Source organism: Colius striatus, chromosome 6, assembly GCF_028858725.1.
Source record: "Colius striatus isolate bColStr4 chromosome 6, bColStr4.1.hap1, whole genome shotgun sequence".
Classification (NCBI taxonomy): Eukaryota; Metazoa; Chordata; class Aves; order Coliiformes; family Coliidae; genus Colius; species Colius striatus.
Genome location: NC_084764.1, coordinates 41,578,219 through 41,603,811, shown reverse-complemented (window position 1 = coordinate 41,603,811; position 25,593 = coordinate 41,578,219). Strand labels below are relative to the sequence as shown.

General features: G+C 42.0%; 1 protein-coding gene across 1 annotated transcript in view; it reads left to right on the top strand.

Annotated features, from left to right (window-relative positions):
- The first annotated feature begins 4,578 nt into the window (after nucleotides 1-4,578).
- ADSS1 (adenylosuccinate synthase 1) overlaps nucleotides 4,579-25,593 on the top strand; it is a 30,587-nt gene continuing 9,572 nt past the window's right edge. The window contains exons 1-9 of the mRNA XM_061997806.1: nucleotides 4,579-4,840; nucleotides 18,283-18,385; nucleotides 19,765-19,827; nucleotides 20,605-20,655; nucleotides 20,965-21,031; nucleotides 22,153-22,260; nucleotides 22,580-22,661; nucleotides 23,628-23,754; nucleotides 25,367-25,521. Of these exons, the coding sequence (XP_061853790.1) occupies nucleotides 4,658-4,840; nucleotides 18,283-18,385; nucleotides 19,765-19,827; nucleotides 20,605-20,655; nucleotides 20,965-21,031; nucleotides 22,153-22,260; nucleotides 22,580-22,661; nucleotides 23,628-23,754; nucleotides 25,367-25,521 (939 nt within the window). The 5' untranslated portion in view covers nucleotides 4,579-4,657. The remainder of the gene's footprint in view (nucleotides 4,841-18,282; nucleotides 18,386-19,764; nucleotides 19,828-20,604; nucleotides 20,656-20,964; nucleotides 21,032-22,152; nucleotides 22,261-22,579; nucleotides 22,662-23,627; nucleotides 23,755-25,366; nucleotides 25,522-25,593) is intronic.

The following is a 25,593-nucleotide window of genomic DNA, read 5'->3' as shown; positions in this document are numbered from 1 at the left end:
TACATGGTTTGAACTTTTATAAAGAGAAGTGTTTCCTGGTCAATTAGTTTGCTTGCAAAGTGTTCAGTAATTTTCTTCATATGAAACAGTTTGTAGCAATGGAAGGTTTGACATTGCTGGCACTGGAAAGAAAATGCAGCTGGAGTTTCTGACCATCTCACAATGACAGGGGATCCAATTACAGAAATGCTGATAAGAACATTAAAAAAAATCAAGTCTGCTACATATGAAATAACATTAAATAAAACCCAAACCAGAATACTTTAGAATACTTTCTGCCTATTAAGAGCAGAGAAACTGCACCTTTCTTTGCACCAAGCCAGCCACTTTGAAGATATATTAAAGTTATTAATGTATAAATGGCTGAGAGCCACAAACAGCTGGAAACACTGTCATCTCCTGTTAAAAAGGCTAGATACTGTCCTGAAGCAGGGCAATTTTCATGTAGTCATGCCAGGATGATTTGTTTTAAATAAAAACTGAGTGTAAGAACAGCAACAACGTTACTCTGGCAGAAGACTTGAGTTCCTACACTAATAGCTGTAGGGTGTTGTAAATAGAGAGGAAACGAAGATGCGTGAGAATGGTGATGCTAAATGTGTGAAAATAACAATAAATATAATTCTGGGATCCTCTCTGGCTTTGGAATGTAGCTGTACACAGCTTCTCCTGCAGAGGAAGAACACCAGGAATATGTCTTTCTTGTAGCAAAGGGTGTTTTTGTATTCCAGCTGTGCAGAGAAGACTGGCAAGCTGTCCGTTTTGAGGACAATTAGCATGTGTGTGTGCAAGGGAAGTGAGTGACACCACTGAGACCTGATCTAGGTGAACCTGCTTCTGCAGGGGGGTTGGACTGGATGATCTCTAAAGGTCCCTTCCAACCCCCACCATTCTATGATTCTATGATGAAGTGGCAGATTTGATGGAACAGTAAGGAAAGCTTTCGAGGAAGTTTTGAAAGGAAACAAAAGCCTGGAGTGGAATGACACTGGAATAAAGCACAAAAGGGATGAACAAAAGGAGAAACAGGCAGCAGCTTCCTTTGCCAGCTTATCAAGATAGATCAAATGCAGGAGGCAGAGACTTCATTAAGACACTTCATGTGGTGCAGAGTATGGGCTGAGTACAGTTACAAAGGTGGCTACAGTATCAGATAAAGACAAATTTAAGTCAGTAACAAGAATTTCTGTTACATAGCAGGACCAGGCTGGCTGCAAATGATTGAGGAGATGATAGACTGCAGAAGTTTTTCAGATGAGGTCCACGAGCTGTGAAGAGAAACATGTTCCCACGTCAGATGCACTAAGTTCAAGCTTGACTGGTCTGGGACACTGGGCAGCTCTAGACTGGCTGGTACCAGGGCAAGAAGCCCAAAGAGTTTGGCACGAAGCCTGTGCTTGAGGGGTTGTGGCCATACATTTGGTGAGTATTAGACCACAGGAAGTGAATGTCTTAAAAGGCTTCACAGTAACCTTCCATCCTTACAAGTGGAATAATGGTCAAAATAAAAGTAAAGGTTAAAATTCTACAATGCAGAATTCTGAAACCCCAGCTGGAGGCTCATCTTTCAGGCCATGTCAGATTGCACGTGGCATCTGGCTGTGAATACACACGTGAAATGCCAAGTAGCTCCATTGTGCGTGTGAAGTGGCCATGGCAGAAAGAGGTAGCAGCACTTTGGTGCGTGGGATACCAGCAGAAGTGTGGGAAAGGAGCTGACATTTATCATGTATGTGAAACTTGACCGGCCCAAGAATGTCTTAGGTGAGATATTTCCAGCTGATAGAAGACATTAATTCCCATGTAGATGGTGCTAGAGAACACGACGTGGAGCACAGCATACAATCCTAGCCATCCAGATTGAAGAATGAACCAAATTCAGAACAGGTGCAGGGCAGGCAGATGAGAATAACCAGCAAATCAAGAGGCAGTCTTTAGAGGAAAAGAGTAAAAAAACCTTCTCCTTTTCTGTTGAGCAAAAAAGCAGTGACTGGATGTAATTCCTTCTATAAATACATCCACAGGAAAGGGAAAGGAACAAGTATTTAAAGTAAATGGCAATGTCAGCACACAACATTTGGATAGCAATTGGACAGAAGGATGAAATTGACAGAGGCATGAAACAGCTCTGCGACAGTTATTCAGTAGGAACAGTGAGGTGAAATAGGGGAACCCAGGCTCAAACATCAGGAGCTCCCTTCCAGTCTTCCACATTTATCACCTCCACTAATCAATACTAAATACTCAGCAGGAGTATAGGGAGTGTTAAATCTCCCCTACCTTCTTTTCCTAGAGGAAATGTTGCAAACGCTAGAACTGAAGCAAAGCCAATGTCTGCTCTGTTTGCTACCATGAATGCTTACAAGGTGCTGGAGTTTAAAATATATTCTATACCACTTTTACACATGCACACACATAAACTCATACATATGTACGTATATACATGGGCAGATGCTTGTATACATGCACACACACACATACAGAGCCCACATATGTAAATGTTTGAAAGGGGCTGTACATGCTGTTTTATTTCTCAGGAGTTCACTCAAGTATTCCAGTACTCTCTTTTCATCCTTATACCAGGACTGTAAGAGTACCTTTCTGCATTTGGACCAATGCATACACAAAGTGTTTGTGTGATCTTGTCCCACCTGAGACACAGTGCAAGAGAAGGAATGTACCACTTGCAATTGCTCTCTTGGTAGCAATCACACACATGCATTCGCCAGGAGGAGCACACAAGCAGCAGCTGGTGCAGTTCACCCTGCCTAAAGCTGCAACCTGCTGCTGTTTTACTTCTGTGCATGTGTGTGTGCTCAGGCATGTGTGCCCATGCATATGCCTCATACTAACACAGCTGCATGTGCCTCAGATTAGTCTGATGCCACATGCCTGGACACATTCTGTAACGTGTGCTATAGAAAAAGTCAAGCCTAGGATATGGCTGGTGCATGGGGAAGGGGTTATGGGTGCCAGGTAACGTCTGTTTGCCTGTCACACCGGGGAAGCAGTGGTGTAAATCAGTCCCTGTGATAGAGCTTTACATGCCTCACTTGTTTATTTGTCCCACAGTGATAGTCCAGCTGTGTTATTCCAGGTCAGTGCATGAGCATATGTGTGAGTGTGCATGTGTGCCTTGCTGAAACAAACCAGGACGGGGTATGTGCCAGTTCAGGAAAAACAGTTGCATGTATTTTAGGCTATCGTGTGTGTCTGTCAAACTCAAAGCATGCCTGCCCAGCTTTCTCAGGCCAGTGGGCAGACGTTTGTGTCTCATGACCCATGTGTGCCAAAATAGCTTGTGTGCCTGTCCTTCTCCCTCTTGACTGTTAGGTGTCACGGGGTATTCCAAGTGTACCTGTGCACACGTCAAGCTACTCTGTGCGTGCAATTCTCTCTGTATCTGACAGTGACTGTCCAAAATCAGAGTCATAGAAACACAGAATGGCAGAGGTTGGAAGGGACCTTTACAGATCATCTAGTCCAATCCCCCTGCCAAAGCAGGTCTCACCTGGGTCAGGTCACACAGGAACGTGTCCAGGCGGGTTTGGAAGACCTCCAGAGAAGAAGACTCCATAACCCTCCTGGGCAGCTTGTTCCAGTGCTCCACCCCCTTCACAGTATGCCTCAGAGCAACATCTGTCTTGCAGCAACAGCCACCAATGTCCCTCAGGCCAACGTCTGTCCAGAGGCAACACAGGCTCACGGGCCCCAGGACTGTGTTTCTCACAGTGACACAGCCCTTGTGCCTAAGACCAGTGTGTGGGCCTGTCTCGTGGTGTCCCTGTCACACACACTGCTCCCACGCCTCACAGGGACAGTCATGCACCTCAGCACAGCCCATCCCTGTGACAGCCCCACGAGCCTCAGACCTCAGTGAAAGCCCCACGCCTCAGACCCACGCGTTGTGTCTCCTCCACCACACAGCCACATGCCTGAGACCCCTGACAAAGCCACACAGCCGCGGTCCCAGCCCCTCGTGTGTCTCTCACAGCTACACAGCCCTGTGTGACCCAGCCCGACATCTGCCAGTCTGTGCCGTGCCACGGGCCCGGCTGCCTCAGGCAAGCGTATCTGTCTGCAGGTGACACAGGCCCACGTCCCTCCGAGGTTCTCAGTGCCTCGGAGTTCAGTGCTGTGCGAGTGTCTCAGGGGGCCGTGCGAGTGTGTGAGGGGCCCGCGTGTGTGCGTGTGAGGACCCGGCGCGCCGGAGGAGCCGGGGCCGGCGGGCCTCGGTGTCGGCGGGCAGCGGGGCCGGCGGGCAGCGGGGCCGGCGGGCAGCGGGGCCGGCGGGCAGCGGGCCGGCGGGCAGCGGGGCCGGCGGGCAGCGGGCCGGCGTTCAGCGGTGTCGGCGGGCAGCGGGGCCGGCGGGCAGCGGGCCGGCGTTCAGCGGTGTCGGCGGGCCGCGGTGTCGGCGGGCTGCCGGGCCGGCGGGCAGCGGGCCGGCGTTGAGCGGTGTCGGCGGGCAGCGGGGCCGGCGGGCTGCCGGGCCGCACGTCAGCGCGCCGCGCGGGGCGGGAGGCGGCGGCCAAGCCGTTAAAGGCGGGCGGCGGCGGCGCGGCGCGGGCAGCGCGCAGGGGCTGGGCTCGGCGGGAGAGCGGCGCACAGCGAGGCGGCAGCTCCAGCCACAGTCAACCCTCTCTGCCTCCCACCCACCATGTCAGGCACCCGGGCGTCCAACGACCGCAGCAGCCACCCCGGCGGCGGGCTCAAGCGGGCGCGCAGCGAGCCGGGCGGTAACAAAGTGACGGTGGTGCTCGGAGCGCAGTGGGGGGACGAAGGCAAGGGAAAGGTGGTCGACCTGCTGGCCACCGAGTCGGACATAGTGTGCCGGTGCCAGGTGGGTGCAGGGCCGGGCCGGCGGTGCCCGCCGCTCCCGCTCGGTGCTTTCCCGCCCTGCGTTTCGTGCTGCCCTCGGCCTCCGCTTCGCTTCCCCCGCTGCTCCCGCTCTCCCCAGCCCGCCGCCCTCCTTCCCCTTTCTTCCTTCTTTCTCTCTGCTGCTCTCGTTTTTCTCCCCCGCCGCCCAGCGCTGCTTCCCACTGCCTGACCGCTTTCATTATATTCTTAGGCTTCTCGCTCCTCTTGTTTTTTTCTCCTCCCCTCCCCAGCCCCTCTCCCGCAGCGAGCGATGGGTTTGCCGGTGGGCAGCCATGTGCTCCCCGCAACGGCCATGTGCTCACACCCCTACCCTCCCAACCTCTCCCCGCCTGCGCCTCCAAATGCCACTCGGAAAGAAAAGTCCTGAACTATAAATATAAATAGCTGACCCTTCACGATAAGCGACACAAGATCCCGAGGTGTCGGGCGGCAGGCGGGGGCACGGGGCTGTGTGCCCGGGGCGGGCAGAGCTGCCGGGGCCGCTGGCGGGGCGGGGAGGGCAGGGCAGGGGGGACCGGCCGGCGCTTCGGTTCCCGGCGCTGGGTTGTTTTGGGAAGTCGAGCCCCAGGGCTTGGGGTGGGGTCAGCTGCTTGCGAGGCCGTAACGCTGCGTGTGCTGGGGTTGTTGTCTCGGGGCGTGTTGCTCCTCGTGGAATAAAAACAAAACCCTGTTGTGAGCCGACTCAAGACCGACTGGTAATAAACCTCATGAGTGTTCTTAAGTTTTACTTAGGGGGATTTTTCTGGGGACATGCAGGTTGTGTTCCCTGCAAACTGCCCGGAACTTTGTTCTAAAAATATTTGTAAGTGGAGCGTGAGTAAAATGGGAAAAAGAAGCTGTGTACAAATACCGGATTTGAGCAGTTTGATGGTAACTGTAAACCTCTTACATGCCTTTGCTTGTATGTGGTTTTTACTTGAATATAGGGCAGGGATTCTTAAAACGATCTATTTGCCTAACATAAGCCAAATTAGACTCAAGAGTGATCTCAAATATTAGTGTAGAACATGTAAAAGAATTGTTTTCAAACAGTGATTGTGAACATATTAGACCAATACACCTAATAATCTTCTATTATCCCTATAAACTATGTGAGCAAGTTAATAAGTAGTCAGCTTAGTTCAGCTCAGTTGGTATGTACCATGACACTTATTCTGCTTTAAAATGCATGATAGCTACTGAAAGGGTACAGGTATCTTTGAATCTGAGATGATACATACAAGGACGTTTGTGTAATTAAGGATGTTATGTAAATAAATGTTGCCGTGCAAGTTAAATATTTAGAAAGTGGAGGAAGTGTTTTCAATTGGAACATTAAACTCCAAAGAACTTGAATCACCTTGGGGAGAAGTTTCCCTGCAAAGTTAGCTAATGAATATTCAATAACAGGACTGTAGCTCCTTATTCGTCTTTATTTCTCTCTTCCCTCCCCTACCAATAATGTGTTGCTAGTGATTTCAACACAGGTCTAATAATTGCTTTGGTGAGAAAATAAAACTTGCACTGTTTAACTGAGTAGGACCATTTCATACAGGTCCCAGTCAAACAGGCTTTCTCATGGCTTTACTGTTATTACTGCAGGAAGTTATGTTGGTTTATATTAGATTCATTTTTGAGGGATGCCCTGAGGCTGCATTCAAGAGGGATTTGCTGTCCATCCAGAGAACTAATTCACAACATGGCCCTCAGGTGCAGCTTTGGAATAGACTTTGAAGGATAGAGGATTCCGTGAGCATGCTGCAAGGGTTGGTGTGTTAACAACAGGCCAGGTGGTTTAAATTGTTTAACAGGCTGGCAGGCACATCTAGATCACCTTTCTGTTGTCTGATGATGAGACCAGGATGGAGGGCAGGCAGATCTAGAAGAGCTCTGAACTTGCACTGATAAGTGCACACACTGTGTGTGTGATACTATAATGGGGTAACTAAGATGCTGATTTATTGGAAGTGTCTTCAGGAATGGAGTTTAAGGAAGAATAAAAAACATTTGAAAGAGCAAACACAAGTAATTATTTTTGAGTAGCAAAAATTATACAACTGAAGTGAGGAGTGGGGAGGTTTAATACTGGAGTGGGGATTTTACATGTTTGGCAATTTTGAGGATGCTCTTTAATCCTTTCATACTTTCAAAGCAAGTCATGCTAGTAGGCAACAGTGTATGATGTTTTGCCTCTGTTAGAACTCAGATGGGGCCTAGTAAAGATAAGCACATATCTAAGCATGTGAACAGTACTGAGGAGGTCTCTCAATTGGAAAATGGTAGGTCGTAAACTTAGAGGCATAACCAGTTTGAGAGAGACTTCATGAGTGCAGTGTACTGCCATGACAAACATTGGGACCAGAATCCTGCTAGTTTCACGTCCTTCCTAGAAACTAAGAAAAACTTCCTTAGTGCCATAGCACTTGTATGCTTGAAGACATTGCTTAAACATGAAATGCTGAAGGTCTGTCTTATTAGAGACTTCAGAGAAAGTTCTGTCAGGGTGTTTTAGTGTTTTAGAATCTGGTGATTGAGGGGGTTATTTTCTATCCACTCTGTTTTCTGAGATGTTGATAAAACTGTGTTCAACAGCTTGTTATAGCCCTCAGCAAAATAAAGGTCAGAAAGAGAGAAAATGAATGCCTTAAAGGGAACAATTGTCTCTTAAAACAATGTCTCAGATTAAATCTGCATAGTGATGGGATACTCTTTGAAGTATCTTTGTTTTTGTTAAAGTTGGGTTCCTTCCCCCTCATCCCCTTCTGAATAGAATTTTCAAGTCAGGGCCAAATTTGAGTTTGAAGAGCTTTTCCCTAAGAGTGGTTCCCTAGTATTGCTATAAAGGAAATAGTTTTCATTAAACACTTCTCAAGCACTTTAAGTGTGCTGGTTTAATGAGGAAAAATCCGTGACAGCTAGACTTCTACACGGGAAATGAAATGGTATTCCCTGGGACACTGGAAGGACAGGCAAGCGGGCAGATGAGGATAGGAGGTTCTTCCCAGGTACAAGGGAAGCTTAAAAATATGTTAAAGACACTTCTGCATTAAAACCACCACATCATTATTTTTCTTGAGCTTTCAGAATTAAATTGTACATGATTGAGGAGTCTCAATTTGTTGATCGTGTTTCAGCCTGTCTCAGTATTCAGACTATACACAGTCCAAATGAATTGCAGTATGCTCCAATTCATTCAGTTTTTGCATTAGCAGCACTGAAATATGTCACATAATTCAAATATGAAGTCTTAGTTTACCTGTAAGAGGGTGTTTCAACAAAGGTAAAAGATATCTGCATATTCTTGTAGATCATGTTGCCCAGAACTTTTCACAGGCTGCTTTCATTAAAATATCAGACCCACTGGCCACCCATACCCAAATAAACAAGCAGAAAAGGTATTTCTAAATAAATGAATAACAACCAGCAATTTAAGGCTGTTGAAGATCTGAGTAAGATTGTCTGAGGTGAAGTTATTAATGGAGAACATCAGGCATGTGTTTCCTCTAAACTTCAGCAAGCAAAAGCATCCAGAAGCAGAATGGTAGAGGCTAATATTTCTTATTGTGGCCTCCTGGGGTGTAGAACTGTTGCATTATGCTGTGCAATACTTTTAATCCCTGGTGTATTTTCAAGGAAGGGTTTTACTATGACATTTCCTTTAAAAATGGGGTTTGTACGTCTGTTTAAAGCTTTTGAGTGATAGAATATCAGATATAAAGACAGAAGTTCACTTCTCACTTAGCCTCTTAGCATGTCATCATAGAACAAGAAGTACTAATGTAAGCTTAAATATTTAGTAAACATATACTTATGAAGAGAGGTTTGGCCTTGTTCAAAATAGGACTTCAGATCACATTTTCTTCAGTGGTAGCTGTTGTTCCAGCTGTATGTTGCTTACGTCACCTCACATGGTGTTGGTGGCTTCCTTCAAGACTAGAGCTTGTGTCTGCTTTCACCTACCAGGGTTTTAATTAGATAATTTCTCCCATCTGGTTTGGTGCATGATCAGACAAATAATTATCACAGCTACCAAGGTGATGTTCCTCCAGAGGCACCGCTTAAACTAAGATCTGCTCCCAAAGGGTGGTGTGTATAACTGCTGTAGTAAGCTCAGGTTAACTGAGGTCAGCTGGTGGTTATGCAGTTGTAGCCATTTCCTTAAGCTGAGGCCACACAAGATATGCTTGTGGAAGTAGCTTTCCACTGCACATATTCACTGTACAGTTCTGTATGGGCATGAATGGAAAATGAAATAGCATGCATTGTCATATATGGCAGGAGAAGTACCATGCATCTTTGCCAATAATGGTAAATTACTCATGAGACACTTGCTCTTTTATAAGTTAGCTGTGTGCCAAGAATGTCTAGGAGTTCCTGTTGTGATGCAGAATGAACAGCTCTCCCTTTCCTCGTGTAGTTTTCTTGTGCAACAAATTGTTTTCAACAAAGCATTGTGGGAAAATGTGCCATAAAAAACTGGATTGAAGGGGAAGAGAGAGAAGTTTTACAGAAGGTCATTGTGAAGGCTAAAACAAGTAATCTTGCTAATAAATCAGCAGAGCCCCTGTGACAATAATCATTACCTGCAGAAGGTTTGACGTTGGTTACTGATTAGATTGGTAAAACAGTTGTGGCACAAATAGATGGCTTTCCTTCACTTCATTCCCAAACCCATGGCAGTAATTCAGCAGCAGGACTGGTCTAAGACAGTTTTCACCTGGTTTTTTTTTTTTCAAGCCTTCATTTTGCACTGCTCTTCCAGTGTTGCCCATGCCAATGCTGGTTGTGTCAAACCTGTGACACTTCTGCCTTCTGGAAGCCTGCAAATAGTCTGAGTGATGCTATCAGCATTCCCTTAACAGCTGGTGTCGAGGAAACAGAACCAAATTGTAAGAATGGGAGTGCAATAAAAGATACTGCTGATTTTTTAAGCCTCTCATGTCAATGTGCTTTTATTTTTCACTAAACCTGCAGTCTTTTTAAACCATTTCCTCTATTCAAATAAGTATGCTTTCAAGTTAAGAGTTGCTTTGGTTTTAAAAGGGATCATCTGATCTTTTGGAGTCAGCTAGACAAAAAATAGAGTTAATGTTAATACTGATGAAAAGCCAAGGAGATTGAAACAGGTACCAGAAAATCTTGCTGTTACAGTCTTTTGTGGCTGAGTAGTTTGCAGTCATTTGGTCCAAAGAGATTTAGTGAAGCGGTTCACCAAAGATGTGAAGTGGTTGGCTTTCTCCATGTAGTGAATGTTAACAAGAGAGAGAGGGCTTAACCAGTAAGAAAAGCCTTGAAAGGCTTTGAGCTTGTTCTATGAATGTTGCAACAGTATTACAATGTAGGAAAGGGTGGAGGAAGGTGCCCAACACTTACAATACAAATAACTGTTGCATATTATTGCCAGTTTTCTTGGTTCCATGTTCTACTGTTTTAATGAATGTAAAGTAAATACCATATATATATTAGAAATGGTACTTGGGGAAATGCAAAGGAATATACTGTGAGCAAGTGATGGAATAATCAAGCCCCCACGTGGCAGAAATGACAGACAAGAAGGTTGCTTTTAGTGGTTTAGTTGTGAGACAGGGCAGTTTCCTTTGTTGCTCTCATGCTGCTGACACGGCAGGGCAAAGCAGGCACATGCTGTTGTGACTGTCCCTATTGATCACGAGCTGCTGGAACTGTTTGCAGTGGGGATTAAATCAGGGCAGTTTTATGTGGTGATTATGTAGAGTTACAGGGTCTTTGTGGCCTACTATTTTTCTCTGTGTATATCACGTGTTACTCTCTTTTCAGTCAGATTTAACCCTGATATTTAGTATCATTTCTCCCTACAGGATAAAGTAGTATGTTGAGACTTTAATCTCTTAATGATTCAGTGTTTGATGATCTTCAGTGAAGAGATTGACCTTGGAGTCGTGAGTGTGCAGTGACTGCAGGACTGTTGATTTTGATTTCTCTGATGTTTGGGAAGGCTGATAATCCTGTTCACATGTGCATGTACATTCTACAGGTGTATTTCTTTCTCTGATGTTTGGGAAGGCTGATAATCCTGTTCACATGTGCATGTACATTCTACAGGTATATTTCTTTCTCTGATGTTTGGGAAGGCTGATAATCCTGTTCACATGTGCATGTACATTCTACAGGTATATTTCTTTCTCTGATGTTTGGGAAGGCTGATAATCCTGTTCACATGTGCATGTACATTCTACAGGTGTATTTCTTTCTCTGATGTTTGGGAAGGCTGATAATCCTGTTCACATGTGCATGTACATTCTACAGGTATATTTCTTTCTAAGTATTCTTTTGCAAGATTCCCCCCGAAAAGGTAGAGTTTATTTTGCTGTTTAACACAGGAAAGAGTTCATTAAGTACAAATGGTGTCCTTAGCTGCTATAAAGAAGTCCACCCTTTCAGAATTGAAACTTGTTGTAGCAACCTGCCACTTAAAATGTATTTTATCCTTTTCTTTCCCATTTATTATACTTGCATGCTACACTATATCCTTTCAGGCTTTAGAACAACATGGTGACATTGCTATTTTAAACTAGCCTCTCCTTTGGGCATCAACTCAGATCATCTCAGGACCACCAGGATTATAAATACTGTATGAGAAGGTCAGGTTTAAAGTTTCCAAATCTCCATAAGAAAGCAAGCTTAATTTTCAATCCCTGTTATCAAGCCTGATGAATTTATTATCCTCTACAAGCATCAAAAGAAAGCAGCTGAAAATTAAGCTGAAATGACATCTGTTCTCTTTCTTTCCTGTTGTAGCTCACTAGCTGTTGTTAACTTGTTTACAGATATAAGAAAAGTTATGTTCATATCCGTGGATCATGTTACTTCCCACAGGGACATGACTAGACTTCTGAAGGAGAGGACTAAAGAGGAGCAAACATGTCTAGGTTTTTCACATTTGATTTGCTTTGTTGTAGGGTTCTGCTAACCTCAGTCAGAATGCTTTTTCCACTATGGCATTTCTGTCAATATACTGTGAATTTGTTGTTTTCTTTACATCTGCTGCTGAAGTTAAATGTGGGTGGTGGTGTAGTGACCTGCCTTAATAGACTGACTTTATGTGGTCTGACAGACTTAATTTTGAGAGGAAACAATTAGAGTGTCTAGTTTGCATACACTGACTGATGTTTAAAACCTGAGCTGAATTAGACCTGACTCTGCCAGTTGCATTGTTTATATGCTTAGGAAGATCAAGGTGTCCCTAGGGTTGCTTTTCGTTTGCAGTAAAGGCAATACACTACATTATTAGTGCAAAATACAGTATAACATTAAAGTTTTGGCATTTGCATAAGAAATACTTGTATATATTTCTTTAAAAGGTCTTAAGTTTTGAGTCCTTATTCATTTGGAAGATTGAATCCTGTGGATTTTGCTCATCCTGAACAGATGCATGAATCGGTCAGAGCAGCTCTGTGCAGAGTTGTTCTTACTTGAAACCGTTATTGCAAATATATTCTTTGGGAAGAAGAGCAAGGACAAACTAGATTTAACTGTTGATATATGGTGTCAGAGAATAAATACTTGCAACTCACTCTAGCTCCTTGTCACCACTATGACATTAAATTTGCTGTTCTCTCAGTTCTTCTGGTGTAAGTGTACTTCAGATCATTTCCTAACCCACCTCTTTCCAATGACTTGGGATAAAAATAATGATCCATTTAGAACTGATCTAGAGTGAGATGGGTTACTTTCAGGTGATAGTTTAACTGGAAAAATTAGCAAGAAAAAGCTTTCAGTAAAGGAAAATACAACAAGCATCTATGGCAACAACCTGCCCACTGCAATGTACAGCACTTTCAGTTACCTGAAATGCTTTCACATAGGGGATTTTTGTGACGTTATATATTCAGAACACTTAATGTATTGCATTTGGCTGTGGATTTGTTTCTCTAAACCAATGATGTTCTAGCTGTAAATGAAGAAAAATACAATGAAGTGCAATGGGTTTATGGTATTATAAAGTTCAGGTCCAAGCTGGTTATCCTGGTAGCACTTACTAGGTACATTTACTCAAGTTATTTCCAGGCAATTGCTAGTGTAAGTTAGAAACAGTCATCATTAGTTACCTTGTAAAGAGAAAGAAGGAAAACATTATGTAACAATGGTCCTTGTTTTTTCAGAATCACATATGAAATGCTATATAGGGATGAAAACAAATCCAGATAAGAAATCTGAAGTGTTTTGTAGTAGGATGAGATGTATTTGACCTGCAGATGCAGTTGAATTTCAGAAAGTGTTTTTGCTTCATCAAAAGATGGAATTAGTAGAGCTGAGACACAGTGTAAAGGTATAGACAGGAATCATAGTATTTGTTTTCAGATGCAGACTTCCCAAACTGCAGGTTTGTGGCTGGTATTCCAATTCATAGATTATAGTGCTGGGGCGGGAGGGGTCATCTTATCCAAGTACCAAGGACACAGTATTCTAGTAGCAGTTGCACCACTGCCAAAAGGAGAGGTAATACAATCTCTCAACTCAATATTCCCATTTGTACATGTGAGGTTTGCCTTAGGCATATCAACTGGTACTGAAACCATGGTCAAACACCTCCACATGTTTCCTAGCATAGACATCTCCCATCCAAAGTTTGGCTTTACCGTTCTGTTTCTAATTAATTTATTCTAATCTTGGTCATAACATTTTATACACTGCCAATACCAATTGGCTGAGGAGCTCAGGTTGCTGTGTACTGCTGCTACACCACACAAATGATCGTGCTGGCTGCAAATCTTCAATAGCAAGTTCCTATTTTTTCCCCATTGCATTGATTAATGGGTGAGAACTGATCACTGTGGGACCCACCAGAAACACACATGGTTTGTGTTTATCCTCTAGTTATAGTTTGAAACTATCATCAGGTTTTAAGGCATTTTGTATGTGCTCTGATGACTTTCCATCTCTAATCCAGTTAAGTTGTGTTTGAGCAATGTAGGGAGCACTGAGGAACTGAAAGATGAGCTAGGCAGTGGAAACTAGCAGAGCATCTGAGAACACTCCTCCCACACATGCAGAATGCAGTCTCTTGCACACTACTTGGCTGGCAAGGACAGGCAGAAACATATCTAGGCATCAGGACACATTTCATTGCTATTCAAACATATATCATAAGGCTAGCTGGGAGAGAAGAGCTCCTGTTGCAGGTACTAAACAGCCTCACTGCTGCTATGAACAGAAATGTTTCTACCTTAAGATGTTTCAGCTGTGGGGCATAAAGAAGTGATTTAGAAAACAATACAAAAAGCACCAGCCTTTAAATGACTGACTACTTTGGAAGGTGGAATTGTTTCTTCATCTTTGTGTAAGTTCTACTAAAAAGAGGAAGACTGTGTTGTCCTCTGCCAGCCTATGCATAATTATCAATTCCCTGAAAGGTAGTGTTTACTGCTGGTAAGATACAAAAGCTTCTGAATAAATGATTTGGTTCTTGTGTTTGCATCCTATGGATTAGTAATCAAAGTCCATCATTTCAGTGCAAGAATCCAATATCACAAATAAATCAGCACGCTTGGAAATGCATTTTCTTTTTCAATAAACTAAAGTACTGAAACAGAACATGTAGACAGTTTTATGAGGTAGCTTAAGTTCCTCTAGCACCTTCAGGTGCTGGGACAGCATGTAACTTTACTCTTTGATTGCTAGAGGTCTAAAAACATTACATTCTTCCACTAAAAATCCAATTTTTATCTGAGTTCAACTTAATTTTGCAAGAATGTTTAAAAATCCCCAGACATCACCACAGAGGATTACTCTGCTCTCAAACTAATGCCTAGCATGTTTCCTTTTGTTTAGCTCTTGAAAACAACATGTTGCAGCTCTTTCTATTAACTCAAAGCGTGTTTTCCAGCCTGGAATAAGCACTTTAGCTTGTTGAATTTAAACCACATTACTGGTGATCTGCTGGATTTTAGAAGAAAAGAGGCAGAGCTGGCAGCACCATGGGGTAACTGAGCATCCCTTAGGCAAAATATATTGGAATAATACATATTTAATGCTGTTAATAGAGCCTCAGCTTCTAGCACTTTCATGGTTGTCAAAAACTGGTTTGTTCAGCAATGTAGGTACTCTCTGAATGCTAACTTTCCACTGCAGGCTATGAACGATTTCAGTGAAAGTTATTCTTAAGTGCCTGATGTCATTGTGAATAACTTTATCAGTTAGCAAATACTGTTTGAAACAAGGACTTATGTGCTCTGAAACACAAAGCAAACATGAAGAAATACAGCTGTGGGTGCACAGTAAAAAAGTATTGTAACTAGGCAGTGCCTTAAAGGTGAGATTTTTTGTGTGCTCTCTGGAGATGAGCTTTCTAAATGCTATTTAGATATTACTATCTGCACTGTTGTCTTAGGCATACTTAATACTTTCTAGTTCTAAAGTTCCCCTTTATTGCTGCCATTTGCTGTAATTGATAGCTCTGGTCACCTGCAGCTGGTAGGTTCCTCCATTTGGTACAGTTTTAATGAAGTCACTAGGGATTAACGTGGCTTAACAGAAGGCGCACAAGTGGTACTGAATGTATGGGAATCACTGAAGGAGCAATGTGGAAAATTATAGGTTGAAGTGGATGCTAATCATCAAGACACTGCTGTCATCTGAGTTGCACTCAGACCTTTGGAGCTTCAGCAGCTCCCTTAATGGTTCTTCTTGGGAACAGAACTTCCCACACCAGAGTCCTGAAATGACAATGTCCAGGCTTCTCAGATTTTGGAACTGCTGTTTGTGGTCATACCATCGTTCTGCAATATGGATGATGCCAAAGTGTCACTGGTGATGAATCTGTCAGAAGTTGTTTCCTTAACTTTCTCTTAGAGAAGTTTTTAGAGGACCACAAATGGCAGCAGCTATGATCTCTGGAGACCTAGGAAAGTGCAAATGATGTAAGATAAATAAAGTGCAGATGTGATCAATAGTGCACAGCAGAGATTCTGTGAGCTGAGTCTGGATATTAAATGGAAGCTCATTGTGTAGAGCTGCCTTTGAAGCAGGGGTGTCTTGATCCATGTGGAAGCATACTGAGAGTCCAGAGAATACTGTCACTAGGTATGTTAGTGTTGTCACTGCTTTAATGAAATACCATTTGAGAAGGGAGAGTACACAGTTGCAGCCTACCAGGCAGTTCTCTGCACTTTCAAGCATTTAATCTTCAGGTGAAGCTGATAAAAACTTTCAGGTTCTACTTATGCTTTGTTAGCAAAAGGAAAGGCTCATATAGACCCCGTGTTGCCTCTCAGAACTCAAGTAAAATTAGAACAGGAGTAGATATCTTTAATATCTGAGCTATTAGGCTGCCAATATGCTGCTATCTGTGAAACTGAATGTGAGAAATTACTGTGGTGACCAGAAAATAAACAAAGTATCTCATCAGACCATTGCTTTGTATGTTTTGCAAGTTTGGTTCTCTCTTTTGGGCAACCCAGTGCTCTACTACCACTTTAATTGTATCTGTAAAAATGTCATTAGTTAAGCTGTGAAAAAGATATTCAAAAGACACTTGTTTAGAAAACACAAAGCAACACCAAAAGCAGTTCTAAAGATGTCAACACTAGCTTTAAATTGGAGAAATGATGCTTTATAAGGTGTGCCACTGAATTCTTGATTTATGTTGTGTGTCCAAAGGGACTGAAGCCCAATTTCATCCATTAATATTTATGGTCATTAAGAAAAGCAGAATATAACTCTAGTATTAGTGACAATAACTATTTTTGAAGGAGCCTGGTTCCCCATTTTCTCGGGAAGTGTGAAAGCTGTTGTTTGTAGTAGAGATTAAATCAATGGTAAAGTTTCCATCTTGCCATCATCTGTAGGCAGGTGGAAAAGGAAAGCTGATTGTCTCAGAAGTTGCAAGCCTCTTTCTCAAGGCTGATGTCACCATAATAAAACAATGTTTCAACCAGTGCAATGTCTCTAGTCTCAGACCTCTTCAATAGCACGTAAAGGAGTCTCCTGCATGATTTATTAGCCTGCTAGATAGTTCAGTACATGTAATTAGATCCAGGTTCCTACAACTGGCTTAATATATCTGGAGGCAAGCTAAAATACCCAGGATGGTTCTGCTTTCTTCAGGATTCTCCAGACAAGTTATAACTCTGCATTAGCAAGGCATTTGGGAGTCCTCCCCAGCCCAAGGATGAGCTTGCTAAATCAAATGCAATTTGTATGTGCACCAATTTTTCCTGTTACAACTCCCACTCAGCTCTCCCTTAGCAGGTTGTCTGTTCAAACTTCATTGTTGAGCTTGCATCTTCCAAAACATGAGCATTACTTTTACCATACTTAAAGGCATATTTCTTAATGTTTTCCTCCTTCCCACTGCTTAAAACCCCCTGTTTTTAAGTAACTCTTTGCCTTTATTTTCATGTTGTTTTGTGTTGTGTTTCTGCACATCTGCATTTTGAAAGAAATATCAGTTGTCATTTTCCTGTATATGGCATACAAATGGCAAATGTGTAAATAAAGAGAAAGTCAAACTCTGGAAGGATGTGTAGTATTAACTTTTATCAATGACCAGCCTATCTCAAAGTTTGCATATAACAACTCCAAACAACGCTCTTCATTAGTTGTGAATTAGCAGTAGATGCCCTCCCTCATTCTAGACACTTCAGACCTCATATTTGTAATTGTTTTGGAAAATACCCACAAGAAGCAGACAAGTGGTCAGATTTCTTGACATTATCAGTAGGAGGAAAAGGTTCCATCATGACAAAACAGCCACAAATGTTAAGTCTGTTAAGAAAAGTGGACCTTTAGTTTTTTGAACTCTTCACTGTTTCTGTTCTACTCATGACCTTGATTTACTCACCTCTTCCCAAGTTTGTGTGTTGTCTCATCTTTCTCTTTTACAGCTGTTTGCAAAACAAAAAGTAGTTTCTGGCTGAGGGAAACACTAGCTCCTATTCTTAGGTGTCTTAGGTGGTTGTGTAAGTGATGAATTGGAGCAGACTCCAAAAAGTGGAGGTGGTGTTAAATGGGAAGATTGTTCCTTGATAGGGAGATTCTGAGAAGCTGCAAAGACTGCACATGCTCCCAACTTCATACAGACCTTTCATCCTGGACACCTAGAGCAGCAGTAGCTGTTTGGGAGTGAGCAGGCAAGAAGAGCTTCCATTCAAAAGGAAATATTGGGTATTGCTGACTTAAACCCAAAGAAATGAAAGTGCACAGAAAATGCCCGAAATCGATGAGGTGCTGGAGGCACATTGGAGCCGTGATTTCACGGGGGGGTAGTTCAATCCAGTTTTGTTTCCTGAAAACTTCAGTTCTCTTCTAGCTTCTGCTACTGCTCCTGCATTTACTCTTGCTTTGCCCCCATCCTGCCTTGTCTCCATGGTATCATTCTGCTGTGTAATGCTACACAGTCCTGCTAATTGCACTCTCCATTAATCTTCAGGTGTTTTTCTGTTGCAGGGTGGAAATAACGCAGGCCATACGGTGGTTGTTGATGGGAAAGAATATGATTTTCACCTATTTCCTAGTGGCATCATTAATCCAAAAGCAATTTCTTTTATTGGTAAGATGATTTTGGATCTTATTAAATAAAATATCATTACATGGTGGGTAGCTGCAGCCATATTTTTCAGCAGCAAGCAAATACAAACATATAGGTGACTGTCAGATGGATTTGCTTTAGCTTCAGCTGTTTGGTCTTTTATTTCACTGCTGCTTTAACATGAAGAGGTATTCTACTTTCAGTGTCAGTTTTGTTTCTGTTACTAGAAAACTGAAAGTAAGAACCTCCTCTTTCTATCCTGTTCCTCTTTCTTTATGGTACAAGTTTGGATCCCACCCTTTACTTGCATACTCCTTTTATACTTTAGTAGCACAAGGACACAGTCCCCAGCACTCAGGCTAAGTAAATGTATAATGTATCTCTGGTGTCTCTTTACTGACTTTCCAGATATAGACCCCAGGATACCTGGCTCTGCTTGGAAAGTTTTCATCCATTCTCCTTTTTGTTCACCTTGTTTAAGGTGATGTTGTCTTTCACTGTAAAGATGTTTGACGCAGATGGCAGCATAAAATAAAGCTTCCATTGCCTACTGTGTGTTAAACTCATTTTTAAGTCACAGGCAAATTTAAGCCTTTTACTTGTCCAAAATTACAGTTATTTCTGGCACAAAAACTTGTATACAGAATGTGCAAGAAAGGAGTGTAAGTTTCAGTGAGCCATTGAGTTTCAGTTTTGTTCCATTTGATGATGTCTCAATGAATGACTGAAATATATGAAATGTGGTTTTTTTCTCTCTAAATACGGCTTTCCAATTGACTCCCTGAAGACTATAACTTCAATTATCTTAAATTTAGGCTCAGACAGGCTCTTGTGTATATTTCTGATGTTGCCAAGCAGCTGGTTCCAGTCCACTGCATCATTAATGCTCCACGTCTCATCAGTAATGCTCTGTGTTGCTTGTGGATTCTGTACCTTACCTCAAAACCAGGGGGACTGCAATGCTAATGTAGGACAGCACTAGTTTGAGCTGGATTTAAAACAGATGTGCAAGAAAATATTGTCACATTGGCTTGTCAGTGGTGTAAGGCCTCGGACTTCTTCAAGCTTTTAGCAGTGAACAATTGAGGCCGAAGTCGTGGTGCAAAGTCCACCACAAACAAGACAAGAATCCGCTTACCTCAGCTGGCTTCGGAGCAGGCTCTGCATTCATGTCTGAAACAAGCAAGCTCTGTTTTTCTTTATGATTTTCACAGTCTTGTAGTTGCTTCCCCAAAATGAAGATTTATACCAAAAGTTCTCAAGGTCACTTTGTGAGGAATGTGAGAAACTCGGTCTTACTTTTGAAATAACATTTCAGACAGCAAGTGTTTACGTGCCTTACATCCTAAGGATGAATATTTCATTTCTTGCCTTAAAATAAATCATTTATGTTCCCAAAGGTAATGGAGTGGTTATACATTTACCAGGCCTGTTTGAAGAAGCTGAAAAGAATGAAAAGAAAGGTTTGTATCAAGTAATCTTTTAACTTTTCTTTATATTGGCAGCCAGGTTGAGGGAGGTTTTTAAGCCTTTTGTTTCTGGTTGTAAATAGTGCAATAGCGTTCTGTGTTTTCAGTAATTAGGAAAATGGTATTTTAAAAAATGGTGAATTGTGGTGTTGTCTTCAGATAGGTTTTGCTAAAACAACCTTCTCCTGGGTTTTCGGGGGGTTTTATGGCATTTGATACCATATTAGATAGGAGAAAAAAATCCTGAAGTGTATGGCAAAGCTCCCTTTGACCTCAAACTGAGGTGATTTAACCCAGAACTTCCATGTCTCTGTTTCTGTGCCCAAGTGTAAACTCAAGATGGTCCTGCTTTGAGCGAGGCTTTGGACCAGATGACCTTCTAAGGTCCTTTACATCTGACATTGTTTGATGATTCTCTCTACAGAAATCCTCTATTTTCCTAGGCACAAATGGAGTTTAAGTGATTTCTAATATAGTGTAGTTAAAGAAGAATCTTTCCCTAAAATAAGAATTGCATGTAAGCCACAGCATTCTGGCATTAGGAAGAAACTTTGTCCCTACCAAAAAGAGACAGCTGAAAAAGTATAAAATGAGAAAAGTTTCATGAAAGCACTGTTGTTATTTGCTATTCCATTTATCCATTTTGTCTACAGTCTTCTTAGCAAGAAGCTTTATAAACTAGAAGAAAGACATAAACAGACTAAAAGCAAATCTCAAAGTCTGAGCAACTAGCACAGCTGAAATCCAACTTTTCTTTATATCTTCTGGCAGGTTTAAAAGATTGGGAGAAAAGACTGATTATATCAGACAGAGCACATATAGGTAAGCGATGATTGAAGGGGAAAAGCCTCAAAAATGAACTACGTTACTCCACAGAGCAGTTATATTTGATCTAACACGGCTCCTTTGTTGTGTAACTGAAGATAATAATGAGATTTATATCCACTGAAGAGTGATGTTTTACTTGTTTTCACAACGTTTAAGGCGTGTTTGCTCTGTTTTTATATGAGGAGGTCTGTGCACTATCACTGATGACAGAGACAGTTTGTCTTGAAATGACAAAAGTCTGTGATTTAAGGGATGTTTTTCTCCTTTGGTCTCTCACTATGTCCATTTGATTTTCCATTGCAGTGTTTGACTTTCATCAGGCAGTGGATGGGCTCCAGGAAGTGCAACGCCAGGCACAAGAAGGAAAAAAGTAAATCTTTTCAGCACTTTGGTTTCATCAATAATTATGCAAATTTGGGGGGAAAAAAGGGTGTAATTTTGGAAAACACAAATGTAATGTATCTCTAAAGAGCTTTGCTGATGTTTTGTGACTCTCTTCTGCTCCAACTTAGGTTAGGGAACAAACTGAGGTGTTACTGAAAAGGCAGAGTATGAGTTCTCACATGTTTCCGTTTTCCAGTTCTCTGTAATGTATAGAGACATTGTAAAATTCCTACCAAATCCTCAAAACCCATCTCCATTAAAGTGATGCTTCCAGACCAGTTTGATACCAGGCTAGTGAATCGGGTCTGAAGTGATGATTGGGGTCCACACTTGTAGCCATTTATTGTATATCCACTTACTCTTCATGGAGATAGTAGTTTCTATTTACATTTTAATCTTGCCCTTTAGCACAGTATGTATCTATTCATACATCATTATTCTGGTTTCTGGAAGAACAAATGTTTACATGAACACACTGTATTTTTCTCTCTGTCATTTTTTGATCCCATTGGACAATTTCAGCCAACCTTAACATATGAATAGAGGTCTCAAAATTACTGTCTTTCTAAAATCCTTGTGACAACAGGCATGTGGATAGGGAAACAGTTTTTTATCCTCATCAAGGTAAGGACTGCAACAGTTCATAGGGACAGATGTGGTATGAATAATGCCATAGGAAACCAGTTTGATCACACACAGATCTGATTGTTAGTTACAACTATAGGCAGTACTGCAACTGTGAAAATGACTTGTGTTTCCTATTGCTTGTGTTAAGGGATGTAGTATTACCACAGGATAATACAGTCAACATTGTTACTGTGTGATATATGTATATACACACATAGTTTCCACTAAGCTGAAGTCAGACAGAGCCAAGGCTTAATGCTTTACTGCATACCATGAGCTTTAGCAATATTTATGCAAATCCCCTGAAGCATGAAAGTTGCTATGTATTTTTTATTATTATTATGGAAACCTAGTAACTTTTTATGGCTCAGACCTCCTGCCCAATGTATGGTGTATTGAAGACCTTTAACAAACTGACTCTACATAAAGCATATTTTTGCATATGCTTATGCATGTTTTGGGGGGCTTATTTTTACTTAGCATTGGCACAACAAAGAAGGGGATTGGACCAACATATTCTTCCAAAGCTGCACGAACGGGTCTTCGAATTTGTGACCTCCTCTCTGACTTTGATGAATTTTCTTCAAGGTACAGCTCTTTTCATTTCTAAATGTTATGTTAAAGGCCAATACATTTTGGCTGACAGATTTGCTTTTAAATATGTGTCTGAATTTTATATATAAATTATCTAGAAGGAGAAGCAAACTGGAAAGAATGTGTGTTCATTTCCTCTACTTCACAGAGTTCCTTGTAATTTCAAATGTCATCCTGTACATTGTGAAATGCACTGCTCATGGTATTGAAGCTCTGGGTATTGTCTCCCTATAGCTCTCGGTGTTGAGTTCTTGCCAAACATTCTGTGAGCAGTAAATATGTCCTTCATAGGTACACTTTTAATACCTTGCAGGTTTAAAAATCTGGCACAGCAATACAAGTCAATGTTTCCCACACTGGAAATAGATGTAGAAGGACAGTTGAAAAAGCTAAAGGTAAGGATTTAGCACTTGTCGTATTTGTTCATATTCAGGGAAATTATAGAAGAAAACTATATTTAATGTAAAAAGTAAAAATGAAGTGAATCACAGCTACTATTTACTAATTAATTAATTTAAATGAAAAATACATATCTTCATGATTGTGAAACCTTTTAATAAGCAGTAGCTATGCTTTAGAATAGAATGTTCTCTTATTGTGAGCATTAAAATAGATTTCATGGGTGATTTAATTCTCTTGCAATATTTTACTCTTGGGACACGAAATAACTGTTGTATTAAAGTAGCCAAGAGAACACAGGGTGACACCTGCAGTTTACAGTCTCCAGCCATGACCAATCAGTCTGTCTGAGAGACTTCCACGCTTCCTGAAGAATTGATTGTTTGTGGAAGCTGTGTTTGAAGATACTACAAGAATAATGGCTTTATATAAATAAATTTGGAAGAGCTACTGGGAAAAGATCTTTCATGAATGTGTACAAAAGAGAATGCTAAACAAAAAAATCTCTTAACCTTTCCCAAGTTTTGTCTGGTACTTGTTCAGAGCTGACACCTTACCTTTAAAGATATTTTTTTAATGCATCTGTGAGCAGTGGGATTTTTTCCTTTAAAGCTTGCACTATTTCCAAGTCCCACTCTCAGTGTGTCTAGACCATAGACACAGTATATAGAGACTACATCAACAAAATGATGTAGGTGTACAACATCTCTGTAAATAGAAATGGTACAGAAATGAAGGCCTTCTAATGCCACAACAAATCATGTTTTCTTACAGGATTGCTATTCAAGACATTGCTTTGTTTTCAATATTATAAGCTAATGGTGGTGTTTTTCAGGTGAAACACAGTTATTGAGACTGGTGTGTTAGGGCTACCTGTATGTTTCATGTTTCAAAAGTGAACATGGTGTTCCCTGCTTGCAGCCATTGTCTGGGGAAACTGATGTTTCTACTCAAATTTGCAGGGATATGCTGAAAAAATAAGACCCATGGTTCGAGATGGTGTGTACTTTATGTATGAAGCTCTTCATGGCTCCCCAAAGAAGATCCTTGTTGAAGGAGCCAATGCAGCATTACTTGATATTGACTTTGGTAAGTTAGCTTCTAAACTCAATTTAACTCCTAAGAGATTAGTTTTGGTTTTATTTCTCTTTATATCAGCCTTGCAAACAGCAGGAAAATAGAGAAACAAAGTAGTATTTCCTTTAATAGAAACAAATGTCCCAAATGTAAGGCAGAGACTGTATCATTAACGGGATTAAGTGCTTGTGGTTTAAATATTGATTTTTACCGAAGTTTATTCCACAGGAGTTGAAATATCACTCCAGATATTCTTGTCTTTATTACTTCTGAATGTGTGTGCACATTGCCATACCTTCCAGGCACCCACTGGAGTGCTGCTGAGATAATTCCCGTGCAGTGGAGGGAGGGTTAAACTGTCACAGATAACCTGTAAGTCTGGTTTCTTCAGTGCATCTCTGCTCTGGTCTCTTACCAAGAGTCTAATTAAACCCCTTGAGTCTCCATGAGGATGCAGCAAAGAGCTGGAATGATTCCCCAGTCCTGAGTCATAGTAGTAGGGATCATTAATAGCCTCTTTAGACTTAGAAAAATTTACTGCAGATACTCAGAGCTGCTTGTGTAGAGCGTCAGACTGTGACCTTTACACCAGCCTCTCCCTGGATGTTGCAGAAATACTTTGTGATACACAGGACAGTGGGGGAAAAAAAAAGCTTTACCCAGCAGCAGCATCCTAATGAAAGCTTCAAAATCTCTGCCTTGTGGGCAGCCCTCAGTGAAAGCTGCAAAGGATGAATGCAGAAAAGCTTATGCCTTGGAACAGCTCACACATACTTGATACCTCCTGAAGCATAAGAAAGTAGTATGTTTTCTTTTTTGCCTTTGTGAACTTCTTGCTCACTCATACTGTGCTTATACAAATTACCAGGAGGAGTCAGCTGTTGGAGTGGGGAAAATCCTTCATTCTGAGGGGTTTCTGTGGAGCTTTAGAAATCTAAATAGGTATTATTCACTACAGGAGGAAACAATTTGGGGAGGACAGATTAATTTGATCTCAAAAGCAAAATGGGCCCATGTATAAGGTGGCCACCAAGATGATCAGGGGACTGGAACATCTTTCATGTGAGGAAAGGCTGCAGGAACTGGGGCTGTTTAGTCTGGAGAAGAGGAGACTAAGGGGGGATCTTATTAATAGTTACAAATATCTAAAGGGTGGGTGTCAGGAAGTTGGGGCAGCACTTTCATCTGTTGCACCTAGTAACAGGACAAGGGGTGATGGGATGAAGCTGGAACACAAAAACTTCAACTTAAACACAGGAGAAAACTATTCCACTGTGAGGTGAGGGAGCCCTGGCACAGGCTGCCCAGAGGGGTTGTGGAGGCTCCTTCCTTGGAGGTCTTCAAGACCTGCCTGGACACGTTCCTATGTGACCTGATCTAGGTGGACCTGCTTCTGCAGGGGGGGCGGACTGGATGATCTCTAAAGGTCCCTTCCAACCCTACCATTCTATGATTCTATTATTCTGTGAATTTACTCTGCTCTTTGGCTGCTATTTCAGTTGAGCTTTAAAGCCAAACAAACACATGGGTGAAAATTGCCTTTCAACTCATAAAGGAAAATGGGTCTTTTGTTTCTTATCATTGCTGAAACAGGTGTTACAGTGGTGTGTTTTTTTTCTGGCAGGCACGTATCCTTTCGTGACCTCATCGAACTGCACCGTGGGTGGTGTGTGCACCGGCCTTGGTGTTCCTCCCCAGCACGTCGGGGACGTGTACGGCGTGGTGAAGGCCTACACGACTCGGGTGGGAATCGGAGCCTTCCCCACTGAGCAGATCAATGTAGGTTTAATGTTACAGGATGCAATATATACAGCTGCCAAAAAATGAGGTCAATGGAATGGGGGTAAGGGT